The 19,673-nt window shown below is 44.8% G+C and overlaps 2 protein-coding genes across 10 annotated transcripts in view; one reads left to right on the top strand and one right to left on the bottom strand.

The window, feature by feature from the left end:
* The window catches only part of EVI2A (ecotropic viral integration site 2A), a 234,222-nt gene extending 223,310 nt beyond the window's left edge, over nucleotides 1-10,912 (bottom strand). For 2 of the 4 annotated variants that reach the window (XR_014541943.1, XR_014541945.1), the window contains exons 1-2: nucleotides 10,555-10,912; nucleotides 6,388-7,738 (exon numbers count right to left, since the gene is read on the bottom strand). Coding sequence is in view for 1 of the 4 variants with exons in the window: in XM_083587998.1 (XP_083444124.1) it covers nucleotides 6,911-7,723 (813 nt within the window). In the remaining 3 variants the exon portion in view is untranslated. Of the gene's footprint in view, nucleotides 1-5,449; nucleotides 7,739-10,554 lie in introns of those variants that run through there. The other 2 variants (XR_014541944.1, XM_083587998.1) reach the window with 2 other exon arrangements.
* Nucleotides 1-19,673, top strand: part of NF1 (neurofibromin 1) — a 156,989-nt gene that overhangs the window by 101,432 nt on the left and 35,884 nt on the right. For all 6 annotated transcript variants that reach the window (XM_083587336.1, XM_083587335.1, XM_083587339.1 and 3 more), the window contains 4 exons: nucleotides 13,269-13,701; nucleotides 14,408-14,748; nucleotides 17,147-17,349; nucleotides 18,985-19,178. In XM_083587336.1, the coding sequence (XP_083443462.1) occupies nucleotides 13,269-13,701; nucleotides 14,408-14,748; nucleotides 17,147-17,349; nucleotides 18,985-19,178 (1,171 nt within the window). The remainder of the gene's footprint in view (nucleotides 1-13,268; nucleotides 13,702-14,407; nucleotides 14,749-17,146; nucleotides 17,350-18,984; nucleotides 19,179-19,673) is intronic.

The raw sequence follows: 19,673 nt of genomic DNA, 5'->3' as shown, positions 1-19,673 counted from the left end.
TACTGGGAACTGTAGAATATCCAACAGGTACAATTCTCAGCACCCTTAATGAATTACAGTTCTCGGGATTCTTTGAGGAACTTGTGTATTTTAAATACGTTATATGGTCACTTGCTGGTCCAGCATAGATGTAACACATCTATTTCTTTTGTTGTTGTTGTTGTTGTTTAGTCGTTTAGTCGTGTCCGACTCTTCGTGACCCCATGGACCAGAGCACGCCAGGCACTTCTGTCTACCACTGCCTCCCGCAGTTTGGTCAGACTCATGTTTGTAGCTTCGAAGACACTATCCAACCATCTCGTCCTCTGTCGTCCCCTTCTTCTTGTGCCCTCCATCTTTCCCAACATCAGGGTCTTTTCCAGGGAGTCTTCTCTTCTCATGAGATGGCCAAAGTATTGGAGCCTCAGCTTCACGATCTGTCCTTCCAGTGAGCACTCAGGGCTGATTTCCTTAAGAATGGATAGGTTTGATCTTCTTGCAGTCCATGGGACTCTCAAGAGTCTCCTCCAGCACCATAATTCAAAAGCATCAATTCTTCGACGATCAGCCTTCTTTATGGTCCAGCTCTCACTTCCATACATCACTACTATTTCTTTTAAACATGGTTAAAAAATTAGGAGCAGGCTGTAAGAGTGTGTTCTTCCTCCCCCTTCCATCCTCCATGTGACTCTCCTAAGGGTGTCTTCACCCTTATTTCAAAATCAAGATGCGAACCTAGTGTGATGTAGTTGTGGGAGTTTCTGAGCTGGTCAATGCATGTTCAGATTGCCAGTCTCCGCATCTTGTGGCCCTCCGGAGCCCAGTACAATACATAACTCAGTTTGCTAAGCCTGTGCCTGCTCAGAGAGCCAGGTGCCTGTGCAGGGCTTGCTTTTCCTTCCCCATTCTCAGCTGCTAAACAGCATTAAGAAGCAAGCTGAAGGTCCACACCGAGCACTTGCCCGGATGCGTTTCCATATGAGCAAGTTCCGTAGTGACTGTTGGCAACTGAGGCAACTGTGAACAGGAAGCGCTGTGTTCCTTTGTGGTTGCAAGTGGGTGTTGTGTAGCTCGGAGTTCTTCCTCCTCCTCTTTGCTTAGCTATGCTGCTGTTTTTGCTTCCAAGGGGAATTTTCTTCTCTGCTTGCTTGGCTCCTTGCTGAAGGAGCGGTTGCCAGGCTCCTTGGTGTTTTCAAAAATGGCTAGGCTTCTGTTTGGATGTTCTCACTAGGTTTTGAGTAGCTGGGTACATGGAGGAGAAGTCTTCTGTTCTCCCTGCCCAGTCTCTCAGCTTGAGTAGCCCTGCACGGGGAAGTTGCTGAGGTTCAAAATGACTCAGTTAGGAATGCAAATTTCTCCAGCCCATAATGCTTCATTGCACCTGTGCATTCTTGCACTTTGGACTGCAGATCTAAGCATGTTCTTGTGGTTCTTGACATGGAAGGTGGCATTTCATTTTTGGCAAGCCTCTGTAGTCCTGTTGTCCACATTGACACCTATTACTATGTGTGTTTGTGAGTATACATGCACATGCATGTGCATGGGAGCCAGGGATCGTTCCAGAAGCACCCATAAAGCTGCCTATTGTAAATAAGGTCGCTGATCATAAAACTCTCTAAGTGGATCTGGTCATGCTTAGTGGATCTGGTCATGATGGACACAGTGAATTGTCTTGTTTAAAGTGCTGGGTCAATGAGTCTCTTCTTTTTGTAGATGGTCTTATTTTCTTTAGGCAGGCTGGACTTTGTTTACCGTATATACTCAAGTATAAGCCGCCCCGAATATAAGCCGAGGCACCTAATTTTAGCACAAAAAACTGGGAAAACTTACTGAGTATAAGCTGGTTCACCACACCACAAACCTGCCTCTCCCAACTGCGGTTCCTGTGCCTGCCCTTGCAAGAGGCAGGCGGCGGGACCAGCAGCGAGAAAGGGCTCCTTTCGGACCGCTCATCCCTCCGCCGCCGCCGCCCACCTCACTCGAGTATAAGCCAAGGAGGGCTTTTTCAGCATAAGAAAATGTGCTGAAAAAGTCTGCTTATACTCGAGTATATATGGTACTTTAATTTACTTTACTTTAATTATTTATATTCTGCCCGTGCATCTTAGCTCAGCTCGGGTCCTACCTGCCTTCTTCACTTCCTCCTTTTCTCCTCACCTGGGTTTTGGGATGTGCATTGGGTTGTGGATGGTGTTGTGTTCTCCCTCCCCACAATATTAACCCCAGCTTTGCCCCCCAGCTTCCCTCAGCTTTTACTTAGCAGTCCCTGGATAGGAGCTGGCATTAAGAGTCAATATGCTTGCTCACTTTCTACCCTTCCCACGTAAGAAGTTGACTTATACTGAATCTGGCCCTTGGTCCATTTAACCGAGTATTATCTGGTAGTGGTTCTCAATGGTTCTGGGTAGGGGTCTTTCCCAGCCTTACTTGGAGATGCTGGAATTCAGTCTGCGGTCTTCTGCGTGCAAATGGTGTACTTTACTGCTAAGCTGCAGCCAATTCCCTTAGCTTGTGTTGGGTTTGGGGTAAGTGGGCTTGATAAATTTATATTTCCTGCACATCAGCTGTATGATGTTGGCTAGAGCTTCAAGCCTGTGTTCACTAACAACTTTGGAAGTTTGATACTAATACATAGATATTTCCCAAACCAAAATCATACGTATCTTGGGTGGGGAGAGGAAGAGATCACATCATCTGCTCATTGGGGAATAAGCTGAGTCACTTGGCAGTATGATCATTTTAAAAATCCCATTGAGTACTTTTATTTCCTGGGGGTGGATGGGTGGAGGGAGAGACATGCCTAACATGGAACCACCTGCTGTAAGTCTTGACTAAAAATGACTTGGCTCAACTGCACGGCAGTTCAGAAAGTCTCATGCTGTGCCAAGCACATTCAGGAGATGGATTAATCACTAGGCTAAGTATGCAGCAGCAGAAAGTCCCAGACAGATTATGAGGTTTTTCTATGGTGTCATAATCCATATGTCTTCCCCTGCCCAGCATAGGAACTCACCCCCCACATCCTTAAATTCCTCTTTTTTGAAAATTTCACGTAACATGGAGATTGGGGCAGGACTTTGCATTTGACCTCCCCACCCCCCAGCATAGCTTTTGATCTTAAGGGCCTCTTCTTGCCTCAAGCAGTGTTCATCATGTGTGATGAAGGGGGGTGTCTTTGCACTGGGGGCTGAGGGGGTTAAAAGGACACAGCCTCCAAATCTGCTTGTGTGGGAGTGAGTCACCGAACAGAGCCAGTTATTGCTGAACCTCCCATGCTTTCTTCTTTCAAAATATAGCTTTCAGCTAGGGAATAGCAGCTGCACACTTCTTATTATAGGGAACAAGTGACCAAGCTGCAGGAAAATCTTCAAAGTTGAGAACGCGGTCAGCTGGAAGGACTACTTCATAGACTGCACAATATTTAAGGGGTGGGACAGGAAGAAGCAGATGGGAGTGAGGCAATGTGTGTTTGGGTGGGTCTCCTCTAGTGCACGAACGCTGGCAGGGCAGAATGCATGCTTGCGTGTGTGACCTGTGGACCCCCTGCCTCCAGATATTGTTCTAAATAAAGTTCCCCTCTGCATTTTGACTCAGATTTATCCTTGATTTTATCTCGGTGTGTTGACTGCTCTGCTGCTTTCTGTTCTGAATTGGCCAGTTGGTTTTATTGCTTGCTGGTGGTTTCTTTTTCTTTGTCTTTTAAGCCGTTCTGGGAGTCCCTTTTCGGACTGAAAAGTTTCTCTGAAATACTAGCAGCTGGGATTATCCAGTGAAACTGAATGTTGGAAGATTTTTGGGCAGACCCCCCCAAAAAAAGTACTTCTTCACACATTGCAGGGTGAAATGGTAGAATTTGCTACCACAGGATATAGTGATGGCAAAGGTTTCTCGGGTTCCCTTCTGGCCTTGTATGTTGTTCAAGCAGGATATCTTGAAAATACGGTCTTCTATGATATGTATTGCCTATATGTAAGGTAGTGTGGTTCATAGAGTAATGGGCCTGATTCATACAGTATCCCTAAGGGAAACAAGGCAGCATTTGTGTAGGAACAATACATACTCTTGACTCCACTCCAAATGGATTCTCCCCTGAGAAATTGCTAAATTGGAATGACAAGAACTGCTGGAGGAGTAGAGGTTTCTATCCTCCCGTGGTAATGTATGAATTGAAGCAAAGGCACCTGATAAACAGGAAAATATTGTATTGCTCAGTAAAGGGATTAAGTGTCCATTGATGTGCCATGTCGAGTATACTGTATACCAGAGATGGGAACCTGTGGCCATTCAGATGTGCAGGGTGGTGCGCTCTACACTAAAGAACACCCCCCCAAAAAGCTGATGGGAGGAGGAATTTTACAGCCTCTACAGAGCCACAGGTTAGCCATCCCTGGTTTTTTCCTGCCTTTCCTCCAAGGAGCTCACGGTACGTAAATTGTTCCCTTCACTCAATATATATTAATCTATCTGCAAAATGGGAAGAGTGGTCAACCTCACACAGCACGGAAAAGTTTATGAAGTTATTTTGGAATATTTGCAAATGAAGGATAAGGGAGGAGGTTTTTCTGTGCCTAATGTAAACAACTTCAAGCTGCTAAATGGACCATTAACGCATCATCATCTTCTATCCAAAACTGGGTGTGTTCTTAGATACTTAATTTTGTACCAAGAAAGCTAAGCTCTACAACCTAAACAAATTATGCCATGTTACATAATTTTGATAGTCATTGAGAGGTTCAAGATACTGAATTCCTGATCCTCTCTGCTGGACATACTGGACACTCCTTTCCTGTTCTGCTGCTTGCTTTCAGCAGGTGTTGTTCCCAATTCTGTGTTGCCACATAAGGGGATTAAACATAAGAAGAACCCTACTGGATCAGGCCAGCAGCCCATCTAGTCTAGCTACCTGTTCTCGCAGCAGCCTCTAGAAAATCCTCAAGCAGAACCTGAGCACCAGAATGCTCGCCCCTCCTGCAGTTTCCAGCAACTGGTATTCAGAATAATAACTGTCTCCATCAACACCTTCTCATACCCCAAGATTTACCAGTTGGAGCCAGCTGTAAAACAAGAGCTGCAAAACTGTAGTTTGGAGAGATCAGCTAATGGCACGCCATCAGCCGTATGCTTCGATTTCCATATGCAGTTGGGATTCTGAAACCCTGGTCAATCTACTGCAGATCACCCAGTGATTCACCATGTATCCCATCTTAACCTTCTGCCAATATCAGCTTTTAGGGAAAGGATTTCCCTTAAAAATAAATAAAAGATAAATGAAAGCAGGAAATTCCTTATCCAATCTCACCATTCCTTATCCAGTCTCACTGATGCCCTCTAATTCGAGCCAGAACAAAGTTTGGAAGGATCTGTTCTAAGGCTCATCAGTCTTGGGGACGATGGCTTTTGAAATTGAGTTCATATACTCGGCTCCCCCAGGTTCCAGATTCACAAATAATAATTACTGGTGACTTTGAGATTGTGTGCAGTGAATTTATTGCTCAGCTGTTATACTTCGTATGTGTCAGGAAATTGAGGTTTCATCTTCAGGCTCATGCATAAAGAAATCCAGGAAAGGCAAAAAAACTCTACTCTGAACAAACTTGAGCATTCTGCAAGAACATTAGTTGCATTTAGCAATCTAGTATGTATTGACATCGGTTGTTCCACAATCTCCTGCAAACATTTTATTGCTGAAAGCTTAACTGTGGCCCTGTTTTAAAAGGAAACAACACCCCACTCCCCACTTCCATAAAAGGAAACCCCAAGAAGCCTGCTTTATTTTTCATTACTTACAAGGAACAATATTACAGAAGCTGAGAACAGACCTTGATTGTAATCAGTTCATTTAAATCGACCTAACAGAGGAGAATTCCTGGTATATCGGCTCCCGCATTAAGGGATGGGGACAGGAAGTACGACGTAGACATTTCGCCACAAGCAAGAAACTTGGCATTTTGCTAGCCCCGATCAGGTTCCTCCCAAGCACTTGACTAAACAAAGGAGGGGTGATTTTTTCCTTGTCTCTCTCTTGTTGGTACACAGGTATTAAATAAAGATCAACAGAGAGAATTGGGAGGGAGGTGGAGCTCATGTAGTTGCACAGAATCAGAGGCTTGGGGGATGAGGAGTTATACAAGCCACTTGCAGTCTTAGACATGAACAGCTGGTAGAGGCATTCTGCTGTACAGTGGTACCTCAGGTTAAGTACTTAATTCGTTCTGGATGTCTTTACTTAACCTGAAACTGTTCCTAACCTGAAGCACCACTTTAGCTAATGGGGCCTCCTGCTGCTGCCGTGCCACCGGAGCACGATTTCTGTTCTCAATCCTGAAGCAAAGTTCTTAACCTGAAGCACTATTTCTGGGTTAGCAGAGTCTGTAACCTGAAGTGTATGTAACCTGAAGCGTCTGTAACCCAAGGTAGCACTGTATTAGTCCAGTCAGGATGCACCCAGGTAGCTTGGAGCAGGGGGAGGAAGCAAGCAGGTAAGAGCTTGCAGCACCTCCGTGGCATTGCTTTCCTGTGCTGAGACCCAGTGTTCTAATGTAAGGAAAATGAGCAGGGATATGATGCGTACATTTGTGGAAGGCTTTCCTCGCAAAGACTGGCTCCGCCTCTCAGCCATCCTTGTTGTTCTGTGTGGGTGGCAAGGGGACATTTCCCCTTCCAGCCTCGCATCTGCTCTGTTTTTCACCTGCCTCCTTGCATGGGTAGCATTTGAATTTTCTCAAAACAAGTCGCCCACATTTCAGGAGCTGTGGACTGCTTGATTTCTGAAGCATCGTGGACAATTACCTCTCTGGTAATAGCTCGCTATGGAATTCCAACCTGGAAAGTTCATTACCGCCCGGAAACCCGATGCCTTTGCAGTGGTGGCGCATAGCCTTCAAGTTCTCTCCCTCCCAACCTTTTTTGGGTGTCCGCATGATGCTTGAATCTAAATGATGGTTGTGGTGCTGCTGGGTGGCTTTGCCGACACCTCCTTGAGCTTCTGCCTGTCTGACAGTTCACTCGCTAGCTTCTTGCTAGCTTCTTCTCCAGTTTTCCCTTGTCCCGCTTTTGTTCTCTCCGACCCCGTTCTTTGTGTCATCAGCTCCGCTGCTGCTGCCTCATTGGTCATCCTCTGCAACGTTTCTAATCCAGCTGGCCACAAGCTGTTTGTGGTGAGGAAATCGCCGTTGCTCCTGAGGGGGCGCTTGCTCAGCTGCCTTTTCTTCATATAGGAGAGTTTGTTTGCCATTGCAACAGTGGCCACAAGAAGACATACACAAATGAAGATAAGCACCCCAATGATGATGAGGCAAATCAGTATTAGCCTTTTGCTGTTCTCTTCGCAGAGTTCAGCTTTCATTTGATCCTGACTAGGAGTTGCAAGTTCTTGATCTGGACCAGTAACGGTGTAGGGAGATGGGGGCACTTCTGGTGCAAGCGTCGAGGGCATTTGCGGGGCAGTTGAAGTCTTCGATGAGGATTGAGAGGTGGCTGTCCAACTAAAGGTAGTTGGCTGCGTTGTGGATGTCGATTCAAAGGTGCTTATCTGTGTTGTATAAGTAGACGTTTCCCCCAAAGGCAATGTTGTAAGAGCCCCACTGGTGTGTGTTGGGGTTTGAGTTGTAGGGACGGTGGGAGTTTCTGTTGTCATCAAAAGAGTTGTGGTACTGTCCGCTCTTACTTGTATGTGAAATAGCAAGATGGCCCACCAAAGGAAACCCAAATCCATGTGAGAGTTGCCCATCAGTTTCATGTTCATGGGGACGTTTGCTGCCTGCAAGAATAATAAAGTGACAGGGTTGAGTTTGTTTTGCACCCACAGGAACACTTGTTTCAGTTGTCAGAGAGGCTTCTCCTAAAGGAGAACTTAAATATTATATTGTTTGAATTGTGTTGTGGCATGGTTTGCTTATTCGTTTCTAATTACCACATCCCTAGGTTTTAAAGCAGATAAACACCACACTATAAAAGCATAATAAAAATCAACAAGCCCCGTGTAGCTTGTTATTATGGATTAAAGCTTAATCTGACTTTGGGTCTAAGGTATAATGGCTTTCATCTTATAAACTAAATACAGATTGAAGGTTGATTGCTCATAATTCATGTTCTTTCTTCTCAAGCCTCATAGATATTAAGAAAAATATAGTTTCTCTTTTGGTTATTTATAGCATCTTCTGTTCTGTTAAAATTGGAAGGGATAAATGTCATGGCTGTTTTCCCATCTGTGCTGAAACTTAAACTGCTTCTGCGAAAGATTCTTCCACAAGCCATCAGTGCCTTGCAGAAAAGTAATAGAGGAGGTTTTTAGTTATACAGTACAACCAAAATGTATCATTTTTTCATGAAAAAGCCCTTCAGAAGGTAGACTCTTTGAGAAGTTTTTTTAGTGCCTTTGCTATATCTCTGGTAACCTTCAGATACACCAGTGCTTTCCAGCAAAACAAAAGGACAACGCCCTCATGTTCCTGTGATCATGAACAAAGAGCCCCAGGCAATCTGTACATATAAAGAAGAGCACAAAAGCAACTCTTCAGCAGTTCATTTTGAGAGCTACATTACTCATCTAATATAACATGTTCCTTCTGCAGTCAGTGAAGGGGCATCCTATTGTTTTGATGCCTGCATGGTGCTTCCTTTGTATGAAATGTTTTGGAGAGAGGGGGCTGTGTGCATCCTGTAGATCTGTAGGTGCCCAATTCAAAAATTGGACATCCACCGTGGAATTGGGTGTCCTAGAGTCCATAAAGCCAGTTCACATGTAAAAAAGGACACATCATATAACAATAGATTGCAGATCTAACCCACATTGGGAGAGTTTTCCTTCCACTCACCTTGTGCTAACTTTGCATGTTGTAGGAAGAGAATTTTAGTGAGAGATCCCATTGAAAACTACAACCCTCCTCCACCTGAAGTGGTAAGGTAAAGGTAAAGGTAAAGGGACCCCTGACCATTAGGTCCAGTTGTGGCCGACTCTCGGGTTGCGGCGCTCATCTCGCTTTATTGGCCAAGGGAACCGGCATACAGCTTCCAGGTCATGTGGCCAGCATGACTAAGCCGCTTCTGGCGAACCAGAGCAGCGCACGGAAATGCCGTTTACCTTCCCGCTGGAGCAGTACCTATTTATCTACTTGCACTTTGACGTGCTTTCGAACTGCTAGGTTGGCAGGAGCTAGGACCGAGCAACGGGAGCTCACCCCGTTGCGGGGATTCGAACCGTTGACCTTCTGATTTGCAAGTCCAAGGCTCTGTGGTTTAACCCATAGCGCCACCCGCGTCCCCTATACCTGAAGTGGTACCGTCCTGCAAATATCAACAATTTTGGGGGGAAATTGTTAAAAAAAAAAAAGCGCAACAACTTGGTTGGCCCTCATGCATGTTCACTTCATCAAATCTGGCCCTCTTTGAAAAAAGTTTGGGCACCCCTGATCTAGCCCAAGCATTGTTTACCTTGCCTGGCAGTGACCCTCCAAGGGTTCAGGTGGAGGCTTTTCCTAGCCCTGCTTCCCAAATTCCTTCTACTGCACATGCCAGGAACTAACCCTGGGAACTTGTGCACACAGAGTCCGTGGTGTCCTGCTGAACTACAGCATCTCCTATGTATGAGCATCAAATGATGAAGCTGTCTTCTACCAACTCCAGGCTGTGTTCATCTCTAGCCCTCTGTTGTTTGCTTGACCAGCTCTTTCTGCACTCTCTGGCTGTGTGTTGAACCAGACACAAGCTAGGAGCCAATGACCCATGTAGTCTAATATCCTGTTCCCACAGTGGCTGACCAGATGCCTGGGGGAAACCTGCAAGCAGGACACAAGCACAGGAACACTCTCTCCTCCTTTGGTTTCTGGAAACTGGTATTTAGAGGCGTTACTGCCTCAATCTTTGTTATTCCCTCCCACAAAGGGAGCGCAGGGACTCCAGCTTAAAAATTCACAATATATGTACATCCACCCCTTTTCTTTCTTGTGCAAAACTTGGGTTTTTGTTTTTTACGCCCAGAGTACACATGACGCCGGTGGTACTTGAGGCTTCCTTCCCTGCCCCCAGCCTTTCAGATATTCTTGTTGTTTTTAGATTGTCCTGCCTGGATGGTGCCAGTCATACCAAACTGAAAGCATCCTCGGATGCCCACCATTGCCACACCGCGACGACTACAATGCTGCCTTATGTGCCTCCACTGCCGGCACAAAGCACTCACTGTTAATTGTAGTAGCTGATGGTTGGTGTTAAGGATTTCACTTAAACAGACAAGAGCAAAGGAACTGACCATTAAGGGCTCTTTCTCCACCTAAGCTCACTCTGGCAAAGTGGCTGTTTTGTTAGAAAACAGTGTGTTGGGCTTTCCCTAAGCACCTTGACAGGTTTCTAATTGTCTTTCTCTCCTACAAGTATGCCTTCCCTCCTCTGTTACATAAATAACATTTGCGGTTCAGTTAGCACCAGGCCCTCACTTTCTTCAGTAAGTTTCCTGCTTTGCTGCCTAAGGCTCATTGGAACAAGTTAGTTTTACTTCTTGGTACTGGAAACCTCAATCTGGGACCTGCTGTGAGGAAAGATAGAAACAGAACCAAGTATAAAAGGTAGACATACACTTACCTGGAGGAGAGGTCAGCGAAGGGTTTGACTTGGGAGGTCTGTGATTTGCTAGCTAATCGCACCTCAATATTTGTCTGCCTTACAGTGGCAAACTCTAGATTCTGGAGTCTAGAAGGTGGGGATGTTTTTATGCATTGAAAGTGAATGTGCCTCTGAAACATGGTGTTTAGTTCTCCATTTAGAGAACTAAACCACAGAGATGACACATTTCCTTTCTGGTGTAAGTACCCTGTGACGTGTTAAGAGGGAGGGAGGGAGAACCACCATCTTGCCTAAATTAGACCTCCAGATTGACGGATAAAGCATTTGCTTTAAGGCAAGCCTGTTTCTCCAAGCAGCTGAGTACTCTGCCACGGTCATCTTTTTCCCTTTTCTTTTTATGTAAATCGATTTGGTGGGGAAGTTGATTTATTGCAGGCTCCTAGAGCCTGTATGTTGAGTCAACTCTTGAGTATGGAGGCAAAGATTTGCTGTACAGTTTATTGAGATCTGTCTGACACTCAGACTTCCATGTAAATTATCGGTGTGTGTTTCTTTCCAGGGCTGCTTTCACATTTATTTTAATTGCCTGTAGGGTAATTACTTTTTTTAGCTGGCTAAATCTGGTGGGAGGTTTGGCCAAGCAACACCTGGAGGGCCACAATTTCCTCATTATATTTCGTAAAACTACAGAGAGTTCATCCTTTCGGCTAAGCGCTTCATTCTAGCCGTTTGTACACAGGACAGTTGAACAAATAATGGTGGTGATCTTCTACTACTCCAGGATTAGTGTACCTGTTACGCCTCCCTAAGGCATTAGATTCATTGAGTAATATCTGCAGCATATACATCTATCGCGCTCGGCATTTTAAGATGTTCTCTGCTGGAACGACTTTTCCTCCTGAAACAACAGCAAAGCTTTTAATTAAGTGTACAACTGCTTTACATGGGCTTGTTTGGTGTCCTGAAAACATCTAAATGCCTCCGCTCCTGTCCCTTCATCTCCTGCTATTCATTTGAGCGCTCTTAGACACATCCAATTAAGCAGCAGGATGCCACGTTTCAGCTCTTGGCAAATGAAACATCTGAATTATAATCCCATCAAATGGCGGGCTTGTAATGGAAATGCCAGTACTTGCTTAATTAGGGCAGCACTGCTCTAATAAATGACCTCGTTTTCGTCTTTCAGCGCGGGCGTAATTTGAAAGTTTAGGGAAAGCAAATAAATCGGGGTTTGATGAAGAATCCTTGCTGAGATATGGTTGCTGGTTTGTTTTTATAGAGGAAAAGTTTAAGAGTGCCTTTAAGTGGGAAGGCCAATTTTGAAGTAATTGATGTGCTATTACTCCCTTTTGCGGCTTTTCCAGTTGAGAGGTTTGGAAATTTATCTGTCACTGTGCTTTTTGAAGGGAATGTTTTTGGAGTTGGAGGAGGTCCTATGGGGAATTCCAGATGTTTGTGCACCATAGGTTTCTCATAGTGATGGTGTTCAAGGACCAAAAAGCGACTCACATTTCTGAGCAAGGGTGGGAGACCTGTGGTCCTCCAGATGTTGTTGGCTTTCAACTCTGATCAGCCCCAGACGGCATGGCCCGGCGGTCAGGGATGATGGGAATTGTAATCCAGCAAAATCCAGTGGCAGATGAGGAGACTTTTTCAGACTGAGGGCCACCATGCCTTATGGGCAGCCTTCTGGTTGCCGGTGGTGATGGAGCAGAGGGGAAAGTGAGTGGAGCAGTAGATGTGATTGTTACCATCATACAGTAGGCTACATTCCAGCCACTCAAGAGCCAGAGGTTTCTTCACCCTCACAACTATCATAGTTCAAGGACACATTCCAGCCAGGCTAAAGCACCCAAGGGGCCTCAGAGCAGGACCAGTGAGGGGTGTGGCCTTGGGAGAGTCCCAAGGGCCAGATAGAGAAACCTTGAGGGCCACACTTGTATCGTGGACTTGAGGTTCTCCATCCCTGATGAAAAGCATAGATGTGTGTATCTCCTGCAACAAGGTGCATGCAATGTGGTTTGGTTTAATCAGACTGCAGTTTCCTACAAGGAGCTGCACGCAATCCATGTGAAATGTCTGTTTCCAAACACCAGTGATTCACGTTCATATATTAAAGCCTTCCCCAACCTGGTGCCCTCCAGGTGTCATTGGGCCACAATGCTCATCAGCCCACAAACAACATGGCCCAATGGTCAGGGATGATGGGAGTTGTTGTCTACAACATCTGGAGGGCACAACTCCTGCTCCACAGGACGACATCTCCAGATCTCATATAGTCACATTTCTTCTCCTTCCCAGCCGCTAGTCGAAGGACCCCCCCCCCAAAAAAAATTCAGATATGTGGTGAAATAATCATGGCCCTCCTGGGCCATCCACATCTCCCCAGATTTGCCTTTAGTATAGCACCAGCTCTGTCTATAATAATGGCATTTATTGTGGCCTCTTCCTCAAGAGGAGATGAAAATTTCAGTGTTATTTCTTCAGTTCTTTAAAATTCCTTGTCTCTAACATGACAGATGAGCAAAGACTAAATTCTAATCACTTCTGTTTGTCCCTTGCCAACAAAGTCCACCCTGGAGCTAATTCTTCTGTGTTCCTATTTTCCATTAGGAGAAAGGGGTAATCTCTCTCTCACACTCTTTTTTTCCCTTTAATGCAGTTGTTGAAGACGCAAGCCAAGCTGCACCCTAACATTTTCCCCCTCTCAGCTATTTATTTTTCCTTTCTAGGTTCAAGACCGGCCAGATAAACGGTGATCTGCTGATATACCACGTCTTGCTAACTTTGAAGCCATACTACGCTAAGCCATATGAGATTGTGGTGGACCTCACTCACGCCGGCCCCAGCAATCGGTTCAAAACGGACTTCCTCTCCAAGTGGTTTGTTGTTTTCCCGGGACTCGCTTACGAAAACGTCACCGCTGTTTTCATCTATAACTGCAACTCGTGGGTGAGGGAGTACACGAAATACCATGAGAGGCTTCTGACGGGCCTCAAAGGCAGCAAGAGACTCATCTTCATTGACTCGCCTGGGAAGCTGGCAGAACACATAGAGCATGAGCAGCAGAAGCTCCCGGCAGCCACTTTGGCCTTGGAAGAAGACCTGAAGGTTTTCCACAATGCGCTCAAGCTGGCCCACAAAGACACCAAAGTTTCTATTAAAGTGAGTCTCATGCAACGCTGTGGTCTTTGCCCTTAGGGAATTGTGCCATATATACATTTAGGGCAGTGTGGATTCTCCATTTAAAACGAGCAAGTGCAGAGCATTGCATGGCCCTCCAGATGTTGTGGGACAACCACTTCCATCATCCCTGACCACTGGTTGTGCTGGCTGGGGCTGATGGGAGTTGGGGTTTATTAAGCTTAGCTGCACAGTTGTATGCAGTTGTAAACAAATTCTGCTTTATTGAAAGCTTTATTCATACACAGCCATGCACAAGACTGCTTGCCTTGCTGTGACCAAGATTTCCTGATCAATAACAGATTTTATCTCTGTCTCTCACCATCTCTCCCAAAGTGACTGACCACTTGCTAGAAGTCAACCAGGAGAAATGTTAGCTTGCTAGTTCACCATTTTCTGTTCCAAAGTAACCAGTTCATACAGCTTTCTCCTGCTAAATAGCTTGACTCCTTGAGAAGAACCTGATTTCAGAGTGGTTGGGATTCTTGTACCTAATTAATACACATACCCCCATAGAGATCGGTTGCCATCCTTTTTGGAAATGGCACATAAAGAATAAATTGATCTTACTGTTAACTAATGAAATCCCTTACTCTTTTTAAAAGGAGGTAACATAACTGGGGTTTTTTTTTGAGGGGGGAGTCCGTTGACCATGTTTTCCTTGTACAAACTAAATACCTTCCCATAGGTTGGTTCTACAGCTGTCCAAGTAACTTCAGCGGAGCGCACAAGGGTCCTGGGACAGACGGTGTTTTTGAATGACATTTACTATGCCTCTGAAATAGAAGAAATCTGCCTTGTGGATGAAAACCAGTTCACCTTAACCATCGCCAACCAAGGCACGCCTCTCACTTTCATGCACCAGGAGTGTGATGCCATCGTCCAGTCCATCATTCACATACGGACGCGGTGGGAGCTATCGCAGCCCGACTCCATACCGCAGCATACAAAAATCCGCCCAAAGGATGTGCCTGGGACACTGCTGAATATCGCGTTGCTCAATCTAGGGAGCTCAGACCCAAGCTTACGGTATGGATCTCTTAATTTCAACTGAAACTTTGTAACAGGCACCAGTTTCTTTAAGGGTGTTATTGGCCTTTTCTCCTTACATCCTGCTTTGAAGCATACCGGCTACAATTTAGCCGGTGTGTTGTATATGCAGCCAGGGTTCTCCCCTTGTGTATTGTGGATCACCTTTACATTCAGAGCTCTTTGCTTGCCTTGGTTAGTGTTGAAGCCCAATTGTCTCGGTTGCGGCCGTTATGTAAAAGTAACCTTTTGAGGTTACTGAAACTTAATTCTATACAGTACAGATGTTTAGGATTCATATATACACTTATATCATTTTTCAAGCCATTGAGGTGTCAACCGATTGACTTGTGAAGTATTTTAATAGACTAAGAAGAAGTTCTTGATTCATTGGTTGGCGTGTTTTAAACATTTCTTAATTGCAAGTACTTCTGAAAACTGTGTGTGGCAAACGCCATCTTGGAAGAGGCATTCCCCATGCTCTCTCGTTCATTCACGGGGGGGAAGGCCTCTTTTAAGGGGATGCCCAAGGCAACCCATACACTATCTAGAAAGAAAATGTGCTCTCTTCTTTAATTGTGTTCTCTGGAGGTCCCTAGGCAGACTAATCTTCAACGGATTAGAAAGATATTCTCTGGTAACCAAACAGGGTTAACAGGAAAGGACACCATGTGGAAAACAGCTTGATCTGGGGTTTACTCAACTTTTTTATCAACACACCCCCTCCCCCTAAAAAATACCCCAGCAGCCTCAGAACCACTCTGGATTTAAAGTGGCTGAACCAGTGCATGAAGGGATACTCACTCATGATGGAAACACTAGAGTTGATCCTGGAAGCCATGAATAAAGGCAACTTCATGTTGTTGACATAGCTGACCTTTCCTTTGCCTGTCGCATATTTACCAAGCTCTTGGTGAAAGTGATGGTGTGTCTCCACCCACAGCGGTATGGACAGTCTCATTTTTCCCTAACTTAGACATCGTTGCAATCAAATCCCCAACTTCCTTCAAGGAAGAAAGGATGTGGAACAAACATCCTTATAGCTTTATAATCAGGGTTCCACGAGCTTATCTTGATGCAGCGGATTCCACATCTGGGGTCTGGACATTGTATCACCAAGGACAGAGCATTCCTGTCAAGGGAATGACAACCAAAGCTGGTGAACATTCCTACCACCCTGTCACAAGTTGGCCCATTGTAGGCGGGAGATAGTGACAAAGCCTTCAGTGACAAAGCACACCAGTTTTGTTTGTTTTAATATCACATTTAATATCACATTTTAAAATTTCTGTAACCTGTCCTGGAATCTTGTGGCGAAGAGCAGATAAGAAATTGAAACCGTAATCCTGTTTTCTGCAGGGTTTTGGTGTATGAGGGAGCTCACGTTCCCAGTCCAAGAAGGACTGAACTCTCTGCACATCAACTGGTGTGTGTTTGTTCAGTCCTGCTGCCTGTACGGATTGGCTGTGTGCACTACTTCTCTAAGGGGGGAACTGTGCATGCAAGTGAACCAAGCAGGATTGAACCTCCAACCATCGGGTGATGTCACTTGACAGCCAGCAAGTGGGAAATGGCCTTGTGGGCCAAGTTGGAACCCCCAGTAGGCCAATATTGGCTCACAGACCAGAGGTCCCCCCACCCCGCCTGCTACCCCTGTTTTAGGGACAGGTTAGTTCAGGCATAGGCAACCTCGGCCCTCCAGATGTTTTGGGCCTACAACTCCCATGAGCCCTAGCTAACAGGACCAGTGGTCAGGGATGATGGGAATTGTAGTCCCAAAACATCTGGAGGGCTGAGGTTGCCTATGCCTGGGTTAGTTTTTGATTTGATTTCTTATGAGTTAGGGTCAGTGAACTGCTTCCATAGTCTGGACTCTCTCTAGGGCTAGACGAGAAGTACTTCCCCATACGGCATCATTTCCTGCTGGCCCTGTCTGGTGATCAGAGGAGGTCCGAACAGTCAAATACTTTTCTGCCTTAGAATATCTAAGAAAGGAATTACGGGAAGTTTAGATCTCCCTTTTTCTCGTATGCCAGTTTTTGTAGAGTTAATTAGTTGATTCACCAACAGATGCACATATAACTGATCAACAAATATTTATTTTAATTGAGTTCTCCCCCCCAAACACAGACACACACACACACACACACACACACAGAGAGAGAGAGAGAGAGAGAGAGAGAGAGAGAGAGAGAGAGAGAGAGAGAGAGATTTCCTTGGGATTTAAATTTGGGGTTTTTGCAATGATTAATCCTACATGGTAGCTGGAGCCGGTGCTACAGTCCAGAGAGCAACCCTGGTTTCAAGTGTTATGAAATTGTGTTTTTAAGTAAAGCCTTTTAGTCCCCATTGATGAAAGATTCTTTTTTTTAACTGTTTCCCTTATTCTTTTTTGCAGGTCTGCGGCCTATAATCTTCTCTGTGCCTTAACCTGTACCTTTAATTTAAAGATTGAAGGCCAGTTACTGGAAACTTCAGGTCTGTGTATCCCTGCCAACAACACCCTTTTTATTGTCTCTATTAGTAAGACTCTGGCAGCTAATGAGCCCCACCTCACCTTAGAGTTTTTGGAGGAATGCATTTCCGGATTTAGCAAATCTAGTAAGTAGATACACTTGCCTTCTGCTCTTGTTCTGACAATGGAAAGGTGTTGGGTTTGGGTAGCACTGTTACCAAAGTCATAAATGGAAGTGTTTCCTGGTTAGTGTTTTTCCGATCAAGTTCCTCCTTTGCACAACCCATAGCAAGTCCATTGGTGCCCATTTCCAAATGTAACAGACTTATCTCTGTCCTAATCTGGTGCCAGGCAGTGTTATGATACAGACTGCAGTCCGTGAGTTCCAAGGACGACGCCAAGCCAAGTTTATTTTATTTGAGTAATCAACCATGTCTTCCTGGTTTCTTGCTTACAGGGAAAATGCACCCCCCCCCCCGGAAGATTGAACCAATTTTGTAAAATAAACTTTGCTGTCCCATATTAAAGTGTGTTTTTAAAAACGGCTCTGTCTTTACGCTAGCGGTCTGCTGCCTCTTCTGAAATTAAGCAGAGGGCTATGAATTGTATCTGACAATTAGCCCTATTCAGAGTAGACCCATTGAAATGAATGGAGAGAGCTAACTTAATGCCATTCATTTCAATGGTCTACCCTGAATAGAATTGGATCCAACCCAATGTTACCAGGACACATGTTGCAGGATTCAAGTGAGCCTCTCTTAACTTGCCAAAATAAGATGTTTACTTATCAAGGGCATAGATTATGACATCAAAAGGATACAGTGTTAGACTGCAAGCTTTCATGCTGGTTGGATGTTCCTGAGCCCATGGATGTTGGCCTTGCTTGTGTATGAATGGCCATGTGTAGATCAAAGTCTATTGTCTCCAGCCCCGCCACCCTCTTTTGAAGGGCTGCCTCTGAGTGCATTATATTGTTGTTGTTGTTGTTGTTGTTTGTTTACATTTTTCTGTCACTTTATACAGCAGAAAAAGCCTCAGAGTGACTTAACAAGATAAAATACACCAATTAAGAGTAATTTAAAACAATGAACAATGCAAAATACGTAGAACAGGCATCCAATAATATATCAATAGGGCAAGTCCTACCCACCCCACTAATAAATGAAGACCACCGTAGGAGGCAACTTAATTACAAGAGGCCTGAGTAAACAAAAAGGTCTGGTACTTAAAAGACTTGGCAATGATGACTCTAGGCACAAATCCCTAGAGAGAGCATTTCATGGGATGGGGGGGGGGAGAGACTAAATAGACGCATTCTCATGTGGTTTCCCTTCACATGAAATGTAATATATGTTCAGGCCTTCTGGTCCCAGTCCATACATTGTGGTATGTATGCCCCTGTTTTTCCAGAGAGTTAATCCATACTTCCAAGAGGTCTGTTTGCCCCAGCAGAATTGCCAGCTTTCTTCAGTGCCACATCTCAAACTGCTATTGAAAACCCCCTCCATTTTAAAGTTAGTTTGCCATGCAGCATGGGAAGATGCACTTCAAGAAACACCCATCCTAAGTCACCTTTGGCAGCATGCAGAAGAACTATGTGCTCTCCTTTGGATCCCAGATGTCGTTCCTTCTTTCTAGTAATCTTCATTGGACAGTGTTATAGGATAATAACCTTGAAAACTTTTGCACAGAATTCTGCCTATTCTAAGGGAGAAACGCCCTCTCTCAGACCTCCACACGTACTACAATGTGTATGTATATATGTATTTATTTTATTTCAGGTATTGAACTGAAACACCTCTGTCTGGAATACATGACCCCCTGGTTGTTGAATCTGGTCCGCTTCTGCAAACACAATGACGATGCCAAACGCCAGCGAGTCACTGCTATTCTCGATAAGCTCATCACAATGACCATAAATGAGAAGCAGATGTACCCTTCCATTCAAGCCAAGATATGGGGGAGCTTGGGCCAGGTATTGTCTTTTTTATGTTGCAGATCTTATCTGTTTATGGGAGAAACAATGTCCTTGACAGTCGGTTAAGTATTAATTACTAGAAGGTTTGCTTCTAGTCTTGCTAGAGTCACAAATAAAGATAAATTTACGTCTACCTTAAGTGTTTGCAATTCATGTTAAATATCCAACTCTTGTTATCTTTGAACCATCTCTGCAACATCTGTTGTTGTTTTTTGCTGGACCTTGGAAGGAAAGGGGCTCAAAATGTCATATTCAGAACCTTCCAAAAAAGTAAGCATCCAGTTTGAAACTGTTGAGGGAGATCTGTTGAATCGGTTGATTTTTTACGGTTTCCGTGTTTGATTCTGGCTTAGGTATGCAAATGTGGCTGGTCTTGAGAAAGCCATTTATTTTAATAGTGTGATAAATTGTAATATTACTTCCGTTTGGCCAGCAGGACTAGTAGAATGGGTTTAGGCTCCACCTTCTGGTCAAGGAGGGAACAAACTCTTT

This window comes from Podarcis filfolensis (assembly GCF_964270895.1).
Source record: "Podarcis filfolensis genome assembly, chromosome: 15".
Lineage (NCBI taxonomy): Eukaryota > Metazoa > Chordata > Lepidosauria > Squamata > Lacertidae > Podarcis > Podarcis filfolensis.
This window is presented reverse-complemented; position numbering and strand designations above follow the sequence as displayed.